General features: G+C 43.3%; 1 protein-coding gene across 1 annotated transcript in view; it reads right to left on the reverse strand.

Annotated features, from left to right (window-relative positions):
• LOC308640404 (malignant fibrous histiocytoma-amplified sequence 1-like) overlaps positions 1-24,013 on the reverse strand; it is a gene marked incomplete at its 3' end in the record, with an annotated part of 91,487 nt that extends 67,474 nt beyond the window's left edge. Inside the window, 3 exon segments of the mRNA XM_081312330.1 lie at positions 20,998-21,250; positions 21,254-22,299; positions 22,302-24,013. Coding sequence (XP_081168456.1) covers positions 20,998-21,250; positions 21,254-22,299; positions 22,302-24,000 — 2,998 coding nt within the window. The 5' untranslated portion in view covers positions 24,001-24,013.
• Between the last annotated feature and the right edge of the window lie 370 nt (positions 24,014-24,383).

Here is a 24,383-nt window from a genome sequence, read left to right on the forward strand (position 1 = left end):
GAATATATTATCCTTTCTTCATGGGAATTATATTTGCACCTTTGTCAAAAATCAATCGCCTATATATGTATGGACCTGTTTGTCTATACCTAAACCAATACCACACCGTCTTAATAACTAGAGTTTTAGGTAAGTATTACAATCAGGTGGTGAGAGTCCTCCCCTCATTTTAAAATAATTTACTAATCACAGGCTGATTTCCCATGGGACCACTCACTCTCAGTGGTATATGTATCATAAGATCCAAATGGTGCCATTACTCCCTCATTCACCCTTTTTCCTTTTAAAAACTAACAGCGGTTCTTTCCTCATATTCCAGTGACACCCCAAAGGCCTTCCTCTGTTTCTTGCTTAGATGGGGCATAAAGATCCCCACCCAGACGACCTCATCTATATTATTACAGCAGATTCTCTTTTCCTGCTCCACCAACAGGGATCCCCTGAATCCCCTGGACTTTATATTTTTTTCCAAACCACATAGTGAAAAGGTCTCTAACCTCCATTTTGATCATTTAATATCTATATCCCTGGCCTGTCTCAGGGAATCATGTCCTGGGCAAGCCAATCCTTAAACCAGAACATGGCCTGTTTCACTCAGAGACTGGGCCTTATCCAAACCCTCCATAACTAAAGAAGAAAAAAAATGAACAAACAAAACTATTTTTACCCAAAGCCAACTAAAACTGCTAATGGCCAAGCAGGCTATCCAGTGCACAACTTGAGGGTATGAGTCTCACCAACTTCATGTTTAGACATTTAGACACCCCCTTTTAGACATTAGCAGACACAATGTCATCATATCAAAAAACCACCAGGTAAAACTATTTTCAATATTCCTGGGACCAAATCATCTTCTAAGTATTCTTCTTTTGACCTTGATAGATTTCAGACAAGTCAAAATATAAAAGAATACAAGACCATGTTTTAAATTTCTTTCTACTAAAATACTCAAACATATTTATATTATCTTACAGAACCAAATGAGTACAACATTAGCTATACCCTTCCTATAATTTGTATTGGCTACCTATTACACAGTTTCAAAATGTGTTTATCATCTAACAGTCGCATCCCAGTATGAAGCCCTTGGACTTGAGATCACTTGGCAGTCACTTACCTCTAAACCCACCTACACTCTCTAGAGGAGGAAAAAGAGAGTGACAGAGAAAGAATAAAGGGCAGAGGGCAGACACACTGAGATGAGGTGGTATCACAGTGCTAAGATTTTCTCATCCAAAAGATGACTTGGGATATCTTTTGATTTTATACTTGGATCACACATGAGCTACTAAAAGGGATATCTAATTTCTGAAAAAAAAATTAGGACTCCATCTAGGTTTAAAGATAATAATAACATTTCATCTTCAAGATAAGAAGATGAGAAACTACTTCCCCATAAAGACTTAGTTCCACTTAGTTTAAGAAAAACTTTTTAAAATTTTTGTTAAAGTCAGAAATTTCTGGATGTAATCATTAAGAGTGGGTAAGGAGATGCTAGATTCAGGAGATGAAGAGAGAAGATTAGGCATGACCCTAACTCAGATGGACCTGGAACCCAACCAGAGACTCAGCCGAGGCGCACCCTTAGAGAGTGAGTCATGCTGAGAGGCAGATGGTATGTAGCATTAATTGCTCCCTGGAAAACATCTCTTACTTTTGAAAAATGACTATTAAGTACAATTTTATATCACTCAACTGTCAGGTCCTCCAATATTCAAGGTGAGCTTCCTGTAACTTCTCCGAAATTTCTCCTACAATGAAAGTGAGTTGCCACTGTTCAGCCTTTCCACTACTTAGGTCAACTATTTTTGTCCCCAAATTTGATATTCAGTATCTTAGAAGAATTTAATTTTCATAAAACAAAAAGGTCAGAAGGATGGTTTATATAAAACAATTGGAATTCTATTATTTTACTCAGGAAGACAGAAAAACTAAGGCAGGGGTTATTCCTACTAAAGAACAGCTGTCCTCCACCCCCGCTTGGCTCAGTTTGCTCTCCCAAGGGGACAGCCACGGAAAAAATACCAAGCCATATGACACCTTCAGAAGGAGATGATGATGAAGAGTCTTAAATTCTGGGTCCCTCAGGGCTTGGCTGGGCAATTTTTGAAAAATTGACTAAAGTGGATTTATTCTTGTCTTTCTTTAAACGAATAAGAACACTGAAGAAACAAGGAGCAGCACTCTGTCCTACTGGTCCACACCCCTGCAGTCCACACTGCCTGCTCCAAACTCTCCCTCTGACTGAGCACTGTTGTTCCAGAAGTTAGAACTCAGGCACTGAAATGAGAACCAGGAAGAGGATCTGTGGCTACCTAGTAAGGACCCATCTTAGACCTTGTAGGAAAGGTCGGTGATGCTATGTGGCCATTGAGTCCCTTGCCTCTAATCTCCTATATATTCTCACTGTGACTGTCACCATCTGTTGTATGCAGAAGACAGAACTGCAAGGAGTGGGATGGAAAATGTTCATATTACTACTTGACTCTCTCTCATTTTGCAAACTACCCTAATAAGCAGTTACCACAAGGAACCCTACAATAAAATTATGACATGAATTCATGAATCATAAGTTTCCTTGAGTAATCAGGTGCCTTTGGAGGATAGGGAAATATCTATGAGACAATTTTAAGGCGTAATTCCATCATTTGTAAATAACCACTATAAATTTAGAGGTGACTTGATATCTTCTATTTTAAAATACAGCTCAGCTAACATAATATATTCATGATATGTCTCATATTACTAAGATGTTCTAATACCATAGAACAGGAGACAAAAAACAGGTCTTTATATTGAAAGATGATAAAGCAAATGGGTTGAGAACTTCAAGTCTGTGCTAACAGATAATGCAATTAAAAACAAAGACAATGATTTTCATATTAAAATCACAATGATAATTAGTGTATGTAGACCCACTAAATTTTTCACTGTATAAACTTTCTGGTATATTTTTATAGCACAAGTTAAAAATATGTTACTCTTGGAATTATGCTTTTAACTATTCCTAAGAGAACAAAAAAATGTAATAAAAATTCCTAAAAGAACAGAAAAATAAAAGGTGATACGTATATATGTACCTCGTTACAGGGTCCACATAGAAAAATAGTTCAAAGATAGTCAGTTTTTCTACTCTTTTATTATTCATTTTAACCCCAGGGTTTCAAAAAAGTAATGCAAAGTATTATTACATGAGAATAATTCAAAAATTATTAATTACTACACACTTTTGGTGACAGGTTAAAAAAAAGTGATGTGCTGACTTCTCTAGAAGAATAGAGATCATGTGTTTAACTCTACCTCTTATTCCCAACATGCCTTTCCTATTATGGATACATAGAACTCTGGTTCTTCATGACCTGTGGTTAGAAGGATTCTTTCTCCTCTGAACTCTCAGGATGCTCTGGTGAATTTACTTCTCATGGTGAATTAGAGCTGTGCACAAGCCTGATCAACCCTCTGGAGAGAGTTCCGAGGACAGGCTGAGAGGGCAATACCTGCTGACCTTCCCTGGTATCTGAACCTTGCCAGAGGGCCTCAGTAACCTCCTGCTGAATATATTACAGGAATGAATGAATACATATCCTGATAAATATCATCTACCTGCATGGAAATTCTAGATGCTACTCGGCTTCTCTATACTGCATGAGCACTGCTTTGCATCTTTTAGTTAATTTAAATTCAGTCAAATAATTATGCTTGCAAACCATTCTTTAAAAATCTAGCATGAGCTAAAACCCATTATTAACCCCCCAAAAGGACAATCCCAACAGTTTTATAGTGACTATAAATTGATTAACTGTTACTCTTGACGAATACATTGGAACTAGTCTTTGGCAGACAGATATGCACTTTCAGAGGTGGACAGTTGGCCTTGGGCTCACCTCAATTTGGAGTCACTCTCAACTACTCTCATTTTTGATTGGGACCATCCTGTGAAAGATGGAGCATCTCACCAACCTACAATGAAGTACACAGGCAAGGTCCTTTCCAATTAGCTACAATGAGCTTAGAACGGCACCTGTGTTGGGAAGTGCACCCTTCAAAACACAGGTAGCAGCTTCCAGTATAGAAAGAAGCTGTAAATGACTAAAACAAGCCATGCTACAATTGGCTTTCACTATAGTCATTATTACTTTGTGTGTAAAATTTTAGCAGTGCCCTTGATATCTCATCAGAATACACAAACTAATTCTTTGCTCAATTTTATATTTTTTTATTCTTAATTTTTTTTTCCTGCATTACTTTGGATTGAACTCAGAGGTGCTGCTCAACTACTGAGTCACACCCCCAGTTCCTTTTGAGACAAGGTCTCACTAAATTGCTGAGGCTGGCCTCAAAATTATGATCCTTGTGCTCCTCTGGAGTCGCTGGGATTACAGGCGTGCACCACTGTGCCAGGCTAATCCTCTCTAATTCATCAAGAGTCCAGAGAAAATTGCTAGGGGAAAAGATCATGCATATGTTCCTAATCATGTATTCCAATTTGTTTTTATTGCTAGGTCAAAAAGTAAAAATCTAAGTCCTTTTGCATAGTGTGTAAAGATCTTTGTCAGATCTCTGTCACCGCCTTGAAGAATTTAAAAGGGGCATAGAGAATGGGAAAAGACTACAAGAAGAGAGCTGCTTTTGGATGTCATGAGCCAAAGAGAGATGTGCCAGCTCTGTGCTTTACCATTAGCCCAACCCACAGCTGTGAACACCACAGGGGCCTCTACTCCCGCCCTCCCCAAATCTGATAAAGAAAAAAAACATGAAGCACAAACAAAAGCAACAAACAGAATAGGAGAGCAAAACCAACCACCCTACGCCAAACAGATCTCTTTAAGGCACTTGCTCTGACTTCTTCTTTTACAAGCACCACCACTGAAAATAACCTAGAACAAAAGAAGATTCGTGATGCGCAGCCATAAAGAACTCCAGGCTCACTGCATACATAATTCATGATGGAAAGCAAACCACCATCAGCATCATTCATCCTTTCAATATTTTAAAGTGGAGAAAGGTTACCAGATACTATTTATAAAGTCTCTGATTTCTACACGACCCTTCCAAATTTAAGAAATGGGGAATTTTATTCTTCTGCAAGTGGCACTGCTTACAAACATGAGACTATAAATCTTCTGGAATTCGCTCAGTGTGCATCCATCTAGGAAGGCGACTAAACAACCCTGATAAGCCAATTAAGAAAGCAGGCAACACAGAACAGTCCCGTTGAGATCAACCTTATCAAATCACTTCTGCTTTTTGTTTTCAAAATAAATGCCCCAGTTTTATTTTTTTCCCCCATGGTGGTTAAAATTTATCCTGAGCCATAAACTTAAACCAGAGTCCTGCTTTAGGTCTGATGGATGAGGAAACTCAAGCTAGCAGAGTTCCCTTGACATGACTCAAGATCTCAGGGTGAGGAGCTAGGTCTCCACCTCATGAACATCCCAGATCCTGTTTCCTTGGTCCCTGAAGACCTGCCTGGGGCCCTGAATGATCTCAAGTGATTCCTGACTCCTTTTTGACTCCATTCAAATCCACCTTCTCTGCTACTGCCCTGAGAGGTCCTACAAAAATGTGAATCCAACAGTTCCCCTTTGGCTTCAATATTTTCCTCTTGCCTGGGAGGCAGGGGGTGGGGGGTAGGGAACATCAGGCTTTATTTTAGCTCTATGTTGGAGCTACCAATAGTTCTTTAGGGGAAAAAAATACGACTGATCAGATACATAGCCTGAAAATATTCACACATGATAAGCATTGATAAGTGAATCATTGGGTTCCCAGTAATTTGTACAACCCTCATCCTTCCACCCTACTCAGTGACCCTGGTGTTTTTCAGAAAGCCTACAAGTACACCTGACTTCTGAGACCTCCTCCCATCCATCTACCTCACCCACCTGCTCTGGACAGACACCCTTATTGGGCCTCTCCTGCTCCTCAGAAAGTCTTTGCCCTGGGAATTTATCACACAGCGCTGCCACTGTGTTTGCTCTGCTTCCCTGGACTGCAGCTTCCTGGGATCAGGACCTTGTTCACCTCCCATGCACTCCCTCAGGACCTTGTTCACCTCCCTGCACTGTGCCTAGTCATGGCAGGTCCCCAGTTAACGTTCACAGTCCAGTGCTCCAAAGTTAAAAAGAACCACCAGCACTTTGCACATGTCACCCATTTTCATTCAAATAATCACCCACCTTTAACAGGTAGAAGCTATTATTTTCCTGAGACGCAGTCTAGGGTGGTAGCAGACAGTAGGTTCTGAGGAACAGCCTGAACTCTGCTATATCCTGTGTGTCCCCGGCCCTCCTGTGCCTTAGTATCCCTCATGTATGAGCAGGGAGCATGGTAATCAGAGCTCACATTTACTAAGCACTTACCTCACGGTAAAAACTACTCTAGATGTCCAGTAATCATTTCATCCTCACCATATCTGAGAAGACAGTAATAGCAAGAGCAAATGCTTTGAGCCATTGGGACTATTTCTCTTCATTTATAGATGAAGAAACTGAGGCTGAAGGAGGGCAAGTAAGCTTCCCAGAGGTCCTAGCCTCCTTACTTCCTAATCCACTGCCTCTGGCTTCACCCAAAGATAAAGGATGTAAGATCTCTTTCTCTGATGCTGGTTTAGCAGAAAGCAAAAAAAAAAAAAACCCACATGCCAGTTCTCACCTCTGGCTGTAGCTAGAGAGATAAGTGTTCTAAGCCACCCTCCTTATGGAACCATAGAGACTTCTTGAGATGAAGATCAGCCCCTTTACAGAAATGAGCTAAGTCAGAGGAGAGGCATGGTGGGAAGGGGAGGATGAAGCAGAAAGTTATTCATGCTTTGAGCAACACATGCCCAGATTCTAAGCATTACGAAATGACCAGTGTAACACATGCTTCTGCATCCTTAGAAGGCAAGAGAGCATGTTTCTGCAGGGATATGAACAAAGCCACTGACACAACACCAGATTCTTCAAAAGCCAGTATTTGTCTACATCCAAAGAATCAGATTCTTTCCTAACAAAGAACAATGGATGCCATTCTAATTCCTGATTCTTCCTCCTGGTTTACAGTGGGTTATGATCTCAGTAGAGATCCCCCATGAATGAACGTGTCTTGAATCATAAATGGCTCCGTAAATCAGAAGGTTTATAGACTGTGGAGAGGGGGAGGCATAAGCATTCTGACCCCGTGGCTTCCTTCATGTGGAATATGGGGACCGGATATGGGGCAGTTTATCTTGCTGGAAACAGTCACCTGTTCTTCTGGCTAAGCAAGAAAATTTTAACAGCCCTGGAGATCAACACGATGCAATCACTCCTGCTACCTGGATAAACTTTGAATGCTGCACCAGGTTACACAGACAAGACTCACAAGCACCCGTGGTGTTCAAGAAGTGGCTGGGGAGGCTGGCAGGCTTCTGCTCAGCTCAGTGTGGCTACAGAGAAGCCAGGCCACACAGCCCAAAGGCAAATTCCTGAAATGACCAAACAGAAAACCAGTGGATATTTCCTTTCCCTACATCAAGAGGGGGAAAAAAATCCGGAAACAATGTAGAAACCAGGGAGAAGCAGAGAACATGCACATGTGTTTTTCTTGGAGAGGGGAAAAGGCATACATAGATACAGAGGCTTAATAAAGAAAGTAAATTCAAAAGAACACCTACTTCGCCCAAGAAAGGCACCAAAACATCTTGGAAGAGCCAGAAGGGTACAACAAGGGATGTGCCTTTCATGCGCCGTCTGAGGCTAAGTGGTATCAGCGGTGGGGACAGATGCACCCTACAGAGGTTTTGCATTCCCTTTTACTGTCCTATCCTATCCTGGGCACAAAACAGCCCAGCTCTCCGTGGACCAGAGGGCTGTTTTTTGGCATCACAATGTTCTTCTGGAAAATTCACATTTCTATTTTTAGTTCTTTCCATGCAATTCATGAGCAGCAACCCTCTCCAATCAAAGGCACCCCAGCTATGCCGTGAGTCAAGAGAATCCCAGAGAATATATTTTTTTAATAACATGTTCACAGGAAAATGTGGCCTGCCCTCTTCCTTCCAACTGTCTGTATTGATTTGGTCACTTAGGATGAGAGGAGGGAATTTAAAGACCACAGTTCAATGGATCCTGTTTAAAAAAAAAAAAAAAAAAACTCTTAACTCTACAAGGCTGACTAATGACTTTGTTAACTTCAAAAATAAGAAAATATGCCCATAACTATCTTTTAAACACAAAAGCAACTAAAACAGGATTTCATTGTTTACTGTTTTTCCAGGTCAAACACATTTTAGTGTGCTGGATTAGACTCATTCTTTATTCATTACCCACAGAGAAAAGCAAACAATGTGGGTAATCTCTTAAATTTTATACCCCCACTTGCTATGAAGACAAAACATCCAAAGTACAGGTCCTATGCAAAACACACCAAGCTTAGGTCTAGAAAATACGACAGTGTGACAGGGCGGAACTCCAGAGGGGAAGCCTGGGACAGAAAGGAAAATGGGCTATGCTGGCACAGGCAGATTTCCTCTGGATAACAGCTGGGTAGGAAGGCTGCACAGTGTTCTGAACCAGCGAGATACGGTTCATTACCAATTTTTTTTTCATTGATTTCTTACACGGCCAGAGCATTATTCTTGCTGCCACAGTCTTATTTTGATCCGTGGTCTATTTATTTGTAAACATTCAAGATTTGTAATTATTGCTAGGTCTAAACATTGCATCTTGCATTCTGTGATAGTGGATAAATGAAGCTGTGAAATTCATAATTATGAGGAAAACAATAGGGTTCCAATATGCATCACAAAGGCCAATTAAAAACATTACCTTTGTTTTAAATCACAAAATTACGCTTTCATAATTCCCAAGCCTCTTTTTATGTCCCACCATTTTGATTCAGAGATTTGTCTTTTTCTAATTGCATCTCAAGAGTGTTCTGAGCGCAAAGCAGGACTGCTAATCTTGAAAGAAATAAAATCGAGTATTTCTTAAACTTTTTAGCTTAAAATCTATTAAAAAAAAAACTTGGAAAGGAACAAAGGTCTGTCAGTATAGGTCCGACTAAACAGTACAGTCATGGGTAGAATATTATGAGGCATAAATACATGAACAGGCTATAGGTTTAGGACTACTCATATGAAAGCATATCGAACTATACTCTTAAGTGACCAAATGCAAGGTACAGAACAATGAGCATAATAGCATGATCTCTTTGAGTAAAATATATGCAAATACATGCCTTATTTTCCCTGAAAGAAATCATAAGAAACATTTTACAGAGGAGAAATGAGCCCAGCTTGGGAAAGGTGGGGAGCATTGGCTACTGGATTTACTATTCAAATACAGACATTATTTGTTTTAATGTCAGTTAAAATTATGTAGGGGGAAAAAATCGCTGTGTCATTTCTTCTGTTACTTTTGTGTATTTAAAAATAATAATAATGCTATTTTTTTAAAGTTCTGGAAGAAACAAGGAACTATCAACTATATTGAATGATATTTAAAACCTCAAAACATCAAAACTTCCTAAGCAATTGAAAAGGTAAACAAGCTAGAAAAAATATGCCTTAAATATGATAGCTATGAGGTTATTACCTTTAATATATGAAGAGTTAATATAAACTGGTAAAACACTGTGACAAAAAAAAATTAAAAACAATGTAAGACACAAAAAACAAAAACCACTCAAATGATGCTAAAAGCATTATCAGAGAACTCAAAAAAGCAGCAACACAATTAGAGAATGTGCCTAGAAGAAACACTTACAGTCACAGATTAGAATTTTGAATTGCCAGTGAGATACCATTTTTCCATTAAATGTTAGTGCCTTTTTAAGATAACATCCAGTGTCGAGCAAGCACAGAGAAAGAGATCTCGCATTCGAAGTAGATAGACATATAAGCTGTGCCACCCTCATGGAAAGCAACATCTATATGAATTGAGACTTAATGACTTTCTTTGCCTTTCATGCAATGATTCTACTTTGGAGATTACTGTCCAAATAGGAAAGAGCTTTTATAAGAAAATGCAGTCATCACAGAATTGAAAAAAAGTAAACTTAAAGAGGCCCCAGATGGTTACACCAAGGTAACATGAGGTTAAATTAACAAAGGTAGCTGGGCATGGTGGCATACTCCTGTAATCCCAGCAGCTTGGTAGCTGAGGCAGGACGATGGAGAGTTCAAAGCCAGCCTTAGCAATGGAGAAGCACTAAGCAACTCAGTGAGACCCTGACTCAAAATAACATACAAATTAGGGCTGGGGATGTGGCTCTGTGGTTGAGCACCCCTGAGTTCAATCCCAGTACCCAAAAACATTAACAAACAAAGGTAAAATCACCTTGATGTACTCTATAAGCACTTATAATTATTGTGTAGGTATTAATTCCATCAAACTATATACACAATAGATTTGGCTTAAAAAATCAATATTTGAATTATTTATACAACAAAATAACTATGCATTTTAAAACCTAAGCTTATAGTTGGGATGGGGTTTGGGGGGGGAATACCTGAAAGAAATAGCAAAACATGTAGTATGATTATGCTGTATATCAGCTCTGAGCAATTTTTTAACTGTATCCTCCAAAATCTGTATGTTTTAATAAGGGGAGGAAGCATTTTTTAAAAGACATAAGGTATTTATAAACAAGGATCACACTGTTCTCCACGCCTGTTATGAAAAAAAAAGAAGAGTTTTATCCACAACCTTATCAGATTTTCAAATATACCTTTTAGCCTTTTGTACCTTCTGGAATTTTGGCAGTCACGGCAAGAGTCAACATCTATTGACCGCTTCCGTGTGTCAGGCATCTTTCTAAGCTTTTTACCTGCATTAACTCTATCCTCAGGACCACTCTGTAAGACAGAAACCATGACGACTCCCAACATCACACAGATGACAGGTGGTAGAACAGGGATTGGAACCCAGCAGTCTATCCCCAGAACCCTTACAACTAACCACCATACCATACTGCTTCCGTTTTAAACAAAATCCTTTGTTTCATGTCAAAATATAAGCTAAACGTAGCTAGACATGGGTGCACATGCCTGTAATCTCAGTGACTTGGGAGGCTGAGGCAGAAGGATCTCGAGTTCAAGGCTAGGCTAAGCAACTGACTCCCTGTCTCAAAATATTAAAAGGACTGGGAGTGTAGCTTGCTGACAGAATTCCCCTGGATTAAATCCCTAGGAATGGGGGTGGGGGGAGTAAACAAAGGTTAAAAAGTAAGTTTTAAAACTTTCCTGTACTTCCTAGCATTTCAACTAAAAGGTATATAAGTATATTCTGATAAACTGAGAAGCAAGGGAAGACAAATTCAAATCCTATCATAGGATGTAAGGTGCGAGAAACCACCGTCTCAGCATGGTAATTCATGTCCAAACAAATGAAATGTGTAAGAGCTGGTGTTCCAAAAGCAAAAAAAAAAAAAAAAAAAAAAAAAGTTAATTAAAAATATATTTTCAGTTAGTCTTTAGTGTATAAAGAAAGTATAAAGAAATAAAAGAAAGTATATAGAGATTTAAATGCAAAAGGCCCACAATAAAATGCTACTTGTGTTAGGTCCAAATTTGCCTTTATTGCGGGGTCTGTTAGGGTAAGACGTAAAGCAAGGAAAATCAATGTTCTTGGCTACATTCCAAGGAATTACACAGGCATGAAGCTCTCTGGCTGTTAGAATAACCAATGCTCCTTTTCTCCCTGGCCTCGGATGTGGCCAGTGGCATGCTTAGACATGGATCTACAGAGCAAGTGTTTTGTTAGCCCAACAATCATTTGATCATGGGTCTGAGCAAATCATCTGAAACCACCCTTCAGTTGTCCCAGCCATAAATCTTTTCCATGGGCTCAATAGAGTCTGGCCTGATGATAAAGAAACATACTAGGATAGAGCTTCCAAAATTCTACTTTATGGGTCAGCAGGAGAGACTGGCAAATGTTGTCAAGTTCAGGAACATAATTGAAATATTATACATTCAGGAACATATTATACATTCAGGAACATAATTGAAATATTATACATCTTCCTTATTACCATTGCTAAATGCTTCTGTATATACACATATACACACAAACACACCCAGGCCTGAGCCCTTCTTGCCTGTTTAAATGCCATTCTAATTGGAAATGCCCCTGTTCTCTAATTCTTTATGTGACTACCTGGAAATCATCATGGATCCCTCTCTGAGACCCCCAGCAGAGCTCTCCCTACCTCTTACCCCACCTTATTATGACCCCCAGGCCTCTTGTGCCAGGTCTCTGTACATCCACCTCACAGAAACATAGAAAGAGGAGGGAAGGCAGGTGAGTTTTTGCATGCTGGGAAGTGTGCCTAAGTCAACTGAGAGGCAGGACAGGCCAGCAGGTAGAGGCAGCAGGTAGGAGCAGAAGGCTGAGCTAAAACCCCAGAGCCCTCTCACTCTGGGAAGTTCGCTTAATTTCTAAACCTCAGTTTCCCCATCTGAAAATGAAGGTGGTAATGATACCTACTTCACAGGGTTCCTGCAGGACTGCAGGAGATGGCCCATATGGGGCACTTCACGCTGTCTCTGGAACATGGTACAGTCCTAACATTGTCACCCAGTCTCATCATCTTCTCCACACCTATGCTCTCAAAAAGGCAGAGGTGAGGGTACACACAACAAATAAACTTTATGGCCTGAGAAATAAAAACCTCACTGCAGCAGTAAAGTTGATAAACAATAGCACCTAAGAGAAATAGTTTCTGATTTTATATTTCTCCTATTACCTTAAAAAAAAAAAAACCTCTTTTGTCAAAAAAAAAATGGAAAAGGATAGAAGGAAGGAAAGGAAGGAAGGGGAAGAGAAGGAGAAAGAAAGGAGAAGGAATGAGGTAGAGATGAAAGCTGATGGTACTACCCTAGAAAAAAATTCACCACTGCAGTAACCAAGTGCTAACACAGTGTTAATAGCATACGCTTCATCTTAGGGGTAGGGAGGATCTAAGAGAATTAACTCTTTAATTCTCTCAACATTTATAGCCTAGTAATAGGAAAGCACTACAACAAAGCATCCCTCAACAAAGACAGCTGAAGAGCAGTCATAACTTTTTTATTATACCAGCGTCCAATTTAATTCACTGTCCTTTGAGTCAGTGATCATTCAAAGTGTTTGGTGTTTGGAAATGACTTCAATCCCTTCCAAAATGGGAGCAAATCCATAAATGACTGAGGAAGGTACAGATTCCTGATGAAGAACCATTTCTTTCCTTCAAAAAGGACGATAAGTCTTGGAACTTTTAAGAAAACCTCACATACACCTTCTCAAGGTCTGCCTGGCCTGCAAACAAATGATCCAGACTGAAAAGCAATTGGAAAGAATGACTGGAGCATTGCTTCCCACCTCGTCCTAATCCATGTCAAGTAAACTTCAAAGCTGTGGCCAGTTTTTTTTTTTCAGCACAAGCATTTTTTTCTTTTTTTCTGGAAAACTCGAAAGCCAGGATTTTTTTTTCTCGCTCTTTCCAGTAATTTCTCAAATACACAAATGATTTTCTCCATACGTGGTCAGATTCCATATACTCAAGAACTGACAGTTAATCAACGGATGTGGTGGGGCTCACCTATAATCACAGCAGCTGAGGAAGCAGAGGTAGAAGGATCATGAGTTCAAAGCCAGCCTCAGCAACTTAGCGAGGCCCTAAGCAACTCAGCAAGACCCTGTGTCTAAATAAAATATAAAAGAGAACTAGGAATGTGGCTCAGTGATGAGTACCCCTGGATTCAATCCCAGGTGCCAAAAAAAAAGAAGAATGGGCAATGACATTAGCCAAGATCCCACCTCAGCTCCCTATGGCCCAAGGTCAGATTTTATTTTATTTTATTCTCCTAAAACTCTCAGTTCAGTGCAAACTTCTGTAGCCTGTAGCTGTATCAACAGTGACTGATGACAGAACCAAGCTAATAAACATATGGTCCACTTTTCTGTTTCATCTGTCCTAATTCTGTGCCACTGCCACTTGATCCCCTTTCCCTCAGATCCGCTCAAGATGAATGAGAAAAAGAGTTGTGTGCAGAAGACAGAAATTCCCCAGCACTCACATGTGCTTCTCCTCCCTGTGTCCTTCCCAGTGTCCCATCAAATCATATTCCCCACAGGACAGAACAGAGGGCCGGGATGGCCTGTGTCTGGTCCTCTTATCAACATTGAAGAAGAGGGTTCTCACTACAACCCTGGGAAAAGGTGTTCAATCAATCAGCATCTTAAGGCCAACACAAGAATCCAATCCCTACTCTGCTTAAGACATGCCCTAGAAGGAAACTTCCCACCAAGAGCCTGGGGAAAGAATTCCCAGCCAGTCTCCTCCCCCCCCCAGGAAGAAAGCCACCCACAGCCCGAGGGCTCCTTGCCTAGACAAGCACTTGACTTAGAGGTGGTGGTTGCACAGGTCTGTGAAGGAGGGAAATGCCCAGCGATTGTTCACTTTTAAATGATTAATTTCACTTTATGTCAATTCCGTCTCAAAAGAGGAAGAGAAAAGGAAGAGGGGGGTGGGGGAAGAGGAGGAGCAATAGCAGCAGCAGCAGCAGGCGCTTGACTCATTCAGCCACCCCACCCGAAGAGCAGAGTGGCCACACACCAGCAGGAGCAGCCAAGGAGCAGACTTGACATCACTCCCGTCTTCCTGTCCTCCTTGCCCTTCTCCCAAGCACACTTGTGCACAGATTTGCAAAAGTGAACAGAATAGCTGGACCAGCCTGGCTGCCCAGGCTGCAGGCCGTGAGCAAGAAGTCCCTTCCTGAGGGTGGTGAAATAGCCCCCAGGCTTACAATGATCCTGCAAATCAACCGCCCGTCACCCCATGCCAGTCACCCCATGCCTACAGCCTCTTGCCTCTGCAGCTTTCACACTTTGTATTCTTTATCTTCCATAAATTTATTTACAGCTAAAGAAAGCAAAATGTGGCTGATGGCTTTTCACTAATTCACTCTTTAAGAAATCAAGCCTCATTTATTTTCAGCTAAGAGATGATGTTAAGGAAGGAAAAATATGAGAAAATGTTTGCAAGCATTTAGTGCCAAAAATAAAAATAACTCAAAAATTTTCCTTTTCCATCTCCACAAATCAGTCAGTCCTGCTGGCACTAGTGTCTGAGAATTGTTATCCACGCTGCCTCCATAGTATACACCATACACAGAATTGTATCTGCATGATAGCCAGCAACTCTTCCACATTCTTCCATGAACTAAAACCAGTGGGCTTAGCCAGGACAGAGTTTCTGGAAAGCAACATCACCAGGAAGAAGGCAAAGCTGCTGGTACAAACCACCAGAAATATCTTTCTTCCCAGACCCATTCCACCTCCATCCATCACATCCTCATGTTCCTCTTCATCTATCCTTTTCCTCTTATAGAAGCCAATGTTTGGGAAGGTTGGAGCTTCCTTAGAGAGAGTTACAGAACAGTAGGCTTTGGGAAGAAGGGGTGTTCATTGCCTCAAGGAGAATGAACATGAGGTCAGGTGGCAAAAGGCTTTCAGTGGTCAACTCTGACTCTCAACCCACCCTGGCGCCCTGTTAAGCTGCCCCTTGCCCACCACCCTCCCACTTCTGTCAGAATTAGGAGGGGGCTTCAGAGGGCAGGAATATGCATACCAGAACAATCGCGTGGGGAAATCTGATGTACCTCCCTTACCTACAAGCTTTAAGATAAACAACATCATAAAACCCAAAGCTCTCGCAAGGAATCAAGAGTCACTAGAATTTCTTGAGTTCTTTCAAAAATAACCAAGGCACATTGAGCCCCTTCCACCTGCTCAGCCCTGTGTCAGGCAAAGACTGCTGTTGTCCCATGGCCCAAGACATCAGAACTCGGGGACAGTGAACACTGTAGGTAATAATGCATCTCGTACATGCGAGAGGGTCTTTGTGGTTCGATGACACGTGGTCACATGCATTCTGCGGCCATCTGAGATGCCTCTGTCCCTCTGACAGGTCCAGCTTCCCGAGTGCTAGAGCAGCATGGGATCATGTGGAATAAGTGGGGCTACCTAGTCCCTCCCCAATGAAGTGAAGGTTGCCAGTCCCTGAAGAAGAGAACCTGACAACCACCAGCAAATGGTTTTTGTAACCAGATAAGCGGATCCTGGGAGATCTGAGGCTAGGCTGGCCCTGCCCTAGGCAGACCCCATCTGATGTACTTTCCACAGAGACTGGGAACGTGAAGCAGCTCTCCACTGCCTTGACACAAGAGCACCAAGGCTGCAGGAGACAAGGGAGGCCAGTTCTTGCCTCTGGTTTTCAAAACCTGAAGCAGAAGGCACCCTTTGGATCTGAATATGGTCCTTAATCAAAATAGGCTCCAACGGAGAGAAGCCGGTTAAGGATTTGATGGAGAAAACAACCAGATGTGTCCAATCCATCCTTTCTGTGAAACCCCACATTTCTTCCCGGACACGGGTAAGACTGTCTTCCATTCCCTTACCCAACCCCCCAAACAGCTCTATGAAGCACACCCGGTAAAAGTGTATTTGATGAAATAGATGAGCAAAAAACAAAATAGGCAAGGTCTACTGGGGAGTAAGAGGAAGGAACAGGCAGCAGACTGAGACCTAAGATGCCTGTTAACAAATAAAAATCACTTTCTCTGGAAAATTCTAAACCACTTGTGCAGAGATGGACTTGCGATTCTGCCCTGGAACTGAAAGAAGTCATCTAATAGTTAAACTCATCTGAACAGCCCCGAGACCTTTCCATTCTTTGCGTTTAATTCCACACGGTTCTTCTTCCACTGCATGAGTAAGGTTTTTATTTTTATACGAAACAAAGTCCCCAGGAGTTCAAAGCAGCCTGTTCAAAAAAATAATAATAAAATAAAATAAAAGCCAAGGAGCATCAATATTAATAAAGCTAAAACTAAAAAGATATTGAATAACCTTTGTAAAATTAAAAACAATGACTAATTCAATCCAAACAACTAGGTCATGCTCAAATTCCAGTAATTCTAAAACTTAGATATAATAAGGCAAGAATTTCGCTTTGCTTCAGTGGTCAAAATGAAGGACCCATTCAAGGGCAAGACCAGTAACACAGACACAAAGGGGAGGCTGGAAGAACATTTGGAGGTGAGGGGAGCCCAAAGGGGCCAGATTATCATCACATTACTACCTGGAAATTTGACAGAGTATGAGAATGACAAAGAAGAAAAGGTATTTCTCACAAAAGACCAAACAATGATTCAGGGAACATCAGAGGGACTCTCCCAGAGATGACAAAGCCTCAGGTGTGTGTGTTTGTGTGTGTGTGCCTCCCTGCTTGGAAGAGGCAAGTGAACCATCCCACCAAAGAGATGTTATGACTTACTCCTACGCCAGTGGAATAAGGCAAAATACACCGAGCATCATCAGACAGGTACACACCAGGTGCAAGGGACTGAAGAGGGGGCAACCGATACCTGGCGGGAGGTAATAGAAAGCTCTTCATGTTGTTACTGAGTGAATGAAAGACAAGGTAGTTAAAGAACACCATACAACTAACTGGGTTTACTGATTTGGATTTGCTTTCTCATTATTCTTAAAAATGACCTTTAATGATTTGGGAGGTAGGATTTGGGGTGAAAATGCACATTCAGTGCCAAGTTGGACTAAGACACACTCTTCCAATTGAAGAACACACAGCGTTCACTCAGTTGTTGAAATGGAATATCCAAGCAGTCAAATCTTGCTGCAGGCCAATGTTCCAGCCACCAACTTTTAGTCAATACATCCACAGTAGTACTGGACTTTTCTGGCTTAAGTATCATACTGATAGACTAGAAAAATATATAACTATTCCACACAGAGAAGCATGCTCTCAGACCGGAACACAGAACCAAATGACCAGCAGGCCAAGAGCACAAGGAAAGGAAGCCTCTTTCTAAGGGAGGCAGACAGTAGTGGGTCCCTGAGAAAGCATTCTCCTGGGGCTCAGCCCAACTGTCTTAAACAAGACAAAAAAGTAATCTCTTTGACAGCTTGATTAGATCTTTTTTTTTTTTTTTACAAGAGCTTTTAACCAATGGTTGCAGACTGAGTAGTTTCCAAAACATTTACATTTCCAAAACTAAAACAAGAAAAGAGAAATCTAGCATTATACTTACATCAGCCAACTACATTAATGCAGTTCAGGCCAGAAAATTTAAGAGGACAGGGCCAAACTGGCTTCTCGCATAAAAACATTTTAAAAGATAGTAATGCAACTTTGTGTTTCTTCTGGATAATATCAAGGAAGACAGTAACTTGTTATATATTCTTCCTGCAGTGTCCCAAAGTTAAAAAACAAACTAAAAATCCAGGTTTTTTTTAACTACTGTATATAATATTGTTATAATTTACAGGACTTGATACTTGTAAGTAAATATAAAACTAAATAACCAATTTTTATATTCCTAAATAGTAAAATGACTTTTTTAAAACAACAAAAGGCTACTACTAGATTCAAGGGATTCTCTTGAATTGTTTTAATATAGTGGTTTAACGAATGCATTTTTAATGCATACCCTAACTGAACAAACATTATAATTGTTCCCACATCACCTTCTAACTTTTATTATTTTAGCTCCTACCAAATCTTTCAAAATTGTGATAATTAGTAACAAATCATGACAATCACAGAAAAACATAAAAGAGGAAGATGTGGTATTTTTCTTGTCTTCATAATTTAATAAAAAAGATACTTAAATCACATGCCCCACTATTCTGAGCCCTTTGATACTTCGGGGGAAAAAATACCATCCTAAACAAATCAAAAAGATGACATTTCTGATTATAAATATGAAATAAAAATTCTGAAAATGACCAATGATTCAGTCCTAATCAATACATAAGATTTAACAGTTTTTCAACCAAAAATTTTTGTTTCTGTTTTGCAAGTTGAAAAATTAATCACTTCCTTGTAGCCTGGCCTGCCAACCAGGTGTACCTCAGGTGAAAGGCAGACAGGACAAAAAAATAAAGAGAATGGGCTTATTCTGCATCTTAATACAACTTGTTTGTAGAATTTATGATTGTTAAAAGATAAAGAGCGAAGGTTTGGGGGGATAAAACAGCCTCACTGTTTACTTCTCAAAGGCCTTGGAATTCCTCTGTACAGATCCTTACTTGTTCAATAACCCATGTCTTTCCCTTTGTTGTTAACAACATTGGTTTTATTAATGCTTCATCTCTGGATTACAAACTGGTCTTAGGTAGCGCCTTCAATAAGCTACTCTATGACAATGTAACTCTCAACCACTTTATGCAAGTTAGCAACACACAAGGAAGTATTTTACTTCCATGAATAAGTTACAATGGTAAATACAAAACAAACTGAAGAGTCCACCAAGTCATGAACTGTGACAAGATGCCAGACAGTCATACAGAATGAAAGGCTCAGTTGACTGGTAACCCAATATGGTGGCTTTTTTCAAAACGAAGAATTAAACTCAGCCTAGATCTAGGGCAACGGAAAGATGTTACCTTCGGAAATATTGGTATCCGATTCCTTCCTGATACTATTAGGAACTGTATTTTGGTTGGCACTCTGACCAGGACAAAGATCAGAGTGGTGTGTACTCTTCCATTTTATCACCCCTCAAAGTGCCCAGGGGACAGGGGACCAAGGTAAGCCACTGGCAATGACACAATTGCCATATGGTTTATGCCTAGGACTATCATAATGCTGTTCACCAAGCTTGTTCCACAAAATGAGTTTAAGAACCCCCAAAAAATGAGAAACAGACACATTCCCAGCTAAACACTTGTTTACACTTGTTTGAGATTAATTAACAAAGCTCAAAAAAAAAAAATCCCAGAGAAGGAAAAGGCAAAATTATGGAGACAATAAAATGATCAGAGGTTGGCAAGACTGGGAGGGCAAGGGAGGTAGATAAACCAGTAGAGAGGCTCTTCAGAAGAGTGAAAATCTTCTTTATGACAAAACAATGGCAGACACATGTCATTATATATTTGGCCAAACCCACAGAATGTACAACACAAAGAGTGAACTCTAAGGTCAACTGGGAACTTTGGGTGATAATGATGTGTCAGTGCAGGTTCATGGATTGGAACCAATGTACCATCCTGGTACAAGGTGCTGATGATGGGGTGGGAGGCTGTGCCCGCCTGGGGGCAGGGTGAAATGGAACATCTCCATTCCTTCTATTCAATTTTACTATAAATCTAAAATTGCTCTGAAAAAAAAAGGAAATAAAATCTGACAAAGAAAATAAACCCCAGACAACTAGTCATGAAATTCTCCCACTCGCCTATGATGGTTTCAAAAAGAAAAAAAAGAAAAGTCTGTTGGAAAACCTCCCTAGAGAATTCTTGTCAGCTTTTTGTCCCTTCCATTTCTGCCAGAGCACTCCATCTCTTAACATTTACCAAGAAACAAACTGTATGTCTATAAAGCTCAAAATTGCCAGAAAATACCCAAGGAAAGTCCCCTCAGAGATTTCAGCAATCTTTTTCATGCCCCAGAGTGTGTGGGGTGAAACAGCAATCTCAGGATTTAGTCATGCATGGCAGTCTGAAATGTTTGTCTTTACTCATCCACCATTCGCCCCCAATTACAGAACATTCTTCTTTGAAATTTCTTAAGAAGGGTGAGCCATCACCGTGACTTGAAGACTGCACTTTGGATTTAAACAAAAGAAAAGGACCATAGACCCAATCCAGACTCCTCCCTCTGTCTAGTTTGCCTGACAGTCAAGGCTGGGCAAGTGACTAATGTCAGTCTAGTCCCAGCTTCTGTTCAACCACCTGAAATTTCCTTCCACAAAATGTGGCTAAATTAAGAGGAGGGGAAAGGAGATGGGAAATGTTTTGATTTTCAAAAGTCTGGGTCTTCCCATTAGGAGAAGATGACACTTGTGAAGGTATTTCATGTTTCTCAGGTACTCAGTGCCCTTTGCTTGTCCCCAAAACTCCCAATATTTACCCTGCAAAGCTTCCCTAAGGAACCTGTGAGGTTAAGTAAACATTCTGCCAAATTAGCAACAAATATCCCACGAATGCAACTTGCAACACACCACAGAACTGTGACCTTCTCTCCACTTACCTGGGAAAGCGTGTGGATTGGGCAACCCCCTCTTAAGGCACTTAGAACAGAGGATGTGCACAGTGTAGTGCAGTCCAGGCCATTCCTGAAGTAGGACATTCAGTTCCTCTACCAAGGGGGTGATGGCTTGCCACGCGGTCCATATATTTGGTAATGATGCATGGCTGGCAATGGACAGGGTATCTGGCTGCAGGACCCCCTTGGCAGGTCTGTAACTCACCACCACAGGAACTTTTCCTCTATATGCAAAGATCTAAAATTTACCATCTGACCTGTGCACCACATGGCTGTTGATCTGGACACTGTAGCGTGCAAACAACCAAGGTGGAAAGGTAAAGGGAAAACTATATTCAATCTGCAGCTGCTCAGCCACAAAAGACTGCCCTGCTAGGTTGGTCCCATTAATCCATGCCTCTGCATGGGGCACCTCGTTCTGCACATAGCATGGGAACTTGTACCAAGCTGTGGACCCATTCAAAGGCTTGCCCTTGGGTTTATTGAGGCAGTAACAGAGTCCCATCTTCTCCAGCAGCTCCAGCAGCAGCTGCAAGTCCTGCTGAGCCTGGATATGAGGCTTAAGCAGCAACCGAATGACATGGGCTGGCAGGAGCCCATGCAGCAGAAAGCCCTCCACATAGTGATGGAGCTGGGTGGCCCGAAGCAGGTCCTGGCTCTGGGTGGGCAGCGACATCACTGGGGAGCTTTCCCCCTCCCCCTCACTCTCTCCACTGGTCCCTAGTAGCAGTTTATGCAGCAGCAAGGAAGCATCCCTCTGGAAAAAGACATTGAGGATGTCAATGAGGCGGGTGAGGTTGTGGAAGACGTGCTCCTTGAGGGCCGGGCTATCCTCAAAGTAGAGCAGCTTGCCACTCTCATGCAAGTAGGAAAGAGCACTCTGCAGTCGGTCCTCGGTCAGCCCTGCCTGCAGGCCCAGGCGTGCAGAGTCCCACCAGCTTAGCCAAAGTCGTTGTGCCTGTGGTGGTTGGAAATGCAGTTCCTCCAGCACCTGCCAGGATCGCGGCAGGACTCTATGTAAGTTGGGGAAGATTTCTCGGTGCTCAGCTACAGAAAGCAGCTTGTCCGGAAGGCGCTGCAATTGGCGGGGGTCCCTGCAGCTAACAGGCAATACCGGAGAGAGGATCTGCAGCCGGTGGTTGAGCAGGTATTGGAAATGGGCCTTGCGTTGCCGAAGGTTCTTGTCAGAAACACCATAGTAGGCTGCAAGGGGGCTGGCAGAGCGCAGCCTGAAGTCCCGGGCCAAGGCCTCATCCACCACCTGGGCTAGACGGCTCAGGCCCTCGCATCGTGCTTCTCCTGCAGGGCGATCTGGCGGTGAATATCCAGACACTTCTCCTCCAGCTCCCGCTCCTCACATAGGTCTGCATGCGTGCCCACAATGCACACCACAGCATGAGGTACCCGGACCCCGACCCGATGCAAGAAGGAGCCCACAGTACTGGGAAAGCAGTGTGGTTCATAGGTGGCCAAGTTGACTACCAGCACATACAGGGCTCCTGGGGAGAGGAAGAAGGGCTGGATTACCTCATAGCTTTCATCACCAGCTAAATCATACATGATGAACCTCAGACCCCTGGAGGCATCAGCTGTCCAGCTGGTCACCTCAATACCCTTGCTACTGGCAGGAGGGGAAGGTGGGTAGTTCTTCTGTTTGTCCCCTCCTGCATGGCTTCCCTCCACTATCTCCTCCGTGAGGCAGTGTGGGAGCAAGGTCTTTCCTGCAGCCTTATGCCCCATCAGGAGCAGCTTGAGACGGGGCTGCACGGCTGGCTGGGAATGAGCCAGCTCCTTCTGGTAGGCCGCGATGTAGGGGATCCCCTTCATGCAGACCTCGTAAGGGGGCTGTATCAATGGGTTGTCCTTGATCTTCCACAATCCCACACGGGAGAGCTGGCCAAAGTTGTCAGGAAGCACCGCGATCTGGTTCCCTTGCAGCACCAGCTCCTCCAGGCCGGTCAGTTCCACAATGGAGTCGGGCAAGTATCGGATGCGGTTATTATCCAGCCACAGAGTGAGAAGCCTTCCCAGCCCCGAGATAAGGGATGGCACTGAGGTGAGCTGATTGCGACTAAGGTAAAGCTCCTCCAGACCAGCCAGGGGCAGCAGAGCTGCAGGGAACTCCTCAAAGTGGTTGGAAGAGAGATTGAGCATTTTGAGTCTTTGCAGCTGGCTGAACTGGGTGGGCAGATCCTGCAGCCCGTTGTTATCTAGCATGAGGCTCTCCAAACTGGTCAGCTCGCAGAAGCCAATGGGCAGAGTGCCAAGCTCGGCCCCACTCAGCCAGAGGATCTTGAGGGCACGCAGGGCACTGATATCATCAGGTAGGCCTTTCAGCCGGTTGCTGGACACGTCCAGTTCCTCCAGGGCCGCCAGTTGCAGCAGCTGCCGGGGAAAGGCAGTGAGCTGGTTGTGGTCCACATCGAGGGTGCGCAGGCGGTAGAGGCAAGAGAGTGAGTCGGGCAGGTGCGCCAGTCGGTTGAAGCTAGCATCGAGCTCCTCCAGGTGGGCAAGCACGCCCAGCTGGGAGGGCAGAGCAGGCAGCTGGTTATGGCTGAGGTTTAGCTTGCGCAGCTCCCTTAGGGCACTCACCACCTCCGCGCCCAGGGCTGTCAGCCGATTGTGGCTCAAGTCCAGTTCCGTGAGATGGTGGCCAAGCTCGGCCACCGCAGGGGGCAGCCGGGCAAAGAGGTTCCTGCGCAGGACCAGGACGCGTAGGCTGCCAAGCGCCGACCCCAGCCCTTCAGGCACCTCCTCCAGGCCGTTGTTCCCCAGGTTCAGCACCTCGATGTCCCCGATGTTGGCTGGCAGCACTAGCTGGGGAGCGTCGGGGGACTCGAGCTGATCCGCTCCGGCTCCGGCCCCGGGGCAGCCCCCAGCCGCGCTAAGGGTTAGCTGCCGCAGGTTACTCCTCAGCTTCCTGGCGCGAAGGGCGGCGTCCCGCCACAACCTCACCGTCTTCAGGTTGCCACTGTCCTTCCCAGCCATGGCGGGGCCCGGGACCGACACCCTCACGCGGGCGCGGGAGCCCGGCGCCTGTCTCCCGGGCCCTCTCGCTCCCACTCCTCCCTTGCCTCCGCCCCTCGGCGGCCAGCGGCAATGGGTCCTAGCGCAGCTAGCGGCTTGGCGCCCGCAGCTGAGGGGCGGCGGCGACCGGAGCAGCTCTGGGGGGCGCCGAGCACGCGGCGCAGGGGAAGGCGGAGGCCGGCGCGGAGTGCAGCTCGCATTCTCCGTCCTCCAGGGCCATGGGCGCGCCGGGCAGCAGGGTCGCCGCCCGCCACGCCGCGGAGGATGCCTGCTTCTCCTCCCGCTCCGCCCGCCTTGCGGCGCCCGGGTGCCCAACTCCGGCCCCGCTACCCTTGCAGCCGCGG

This window comes from Spermophilus citellus (assembly GCF_964194105.1).
Source record: "Spermophilus citellus genome assembly, contig: SCAFFOLD_161, whole genome shotgun sequence".
In the NCBI taxonomy this organism is placed as follows: Eukaryota; Metazoa; Chordata; class Mammalia; order Rodentia; family Sciuridae; genus Spermophilus; species Spermophilus citellus.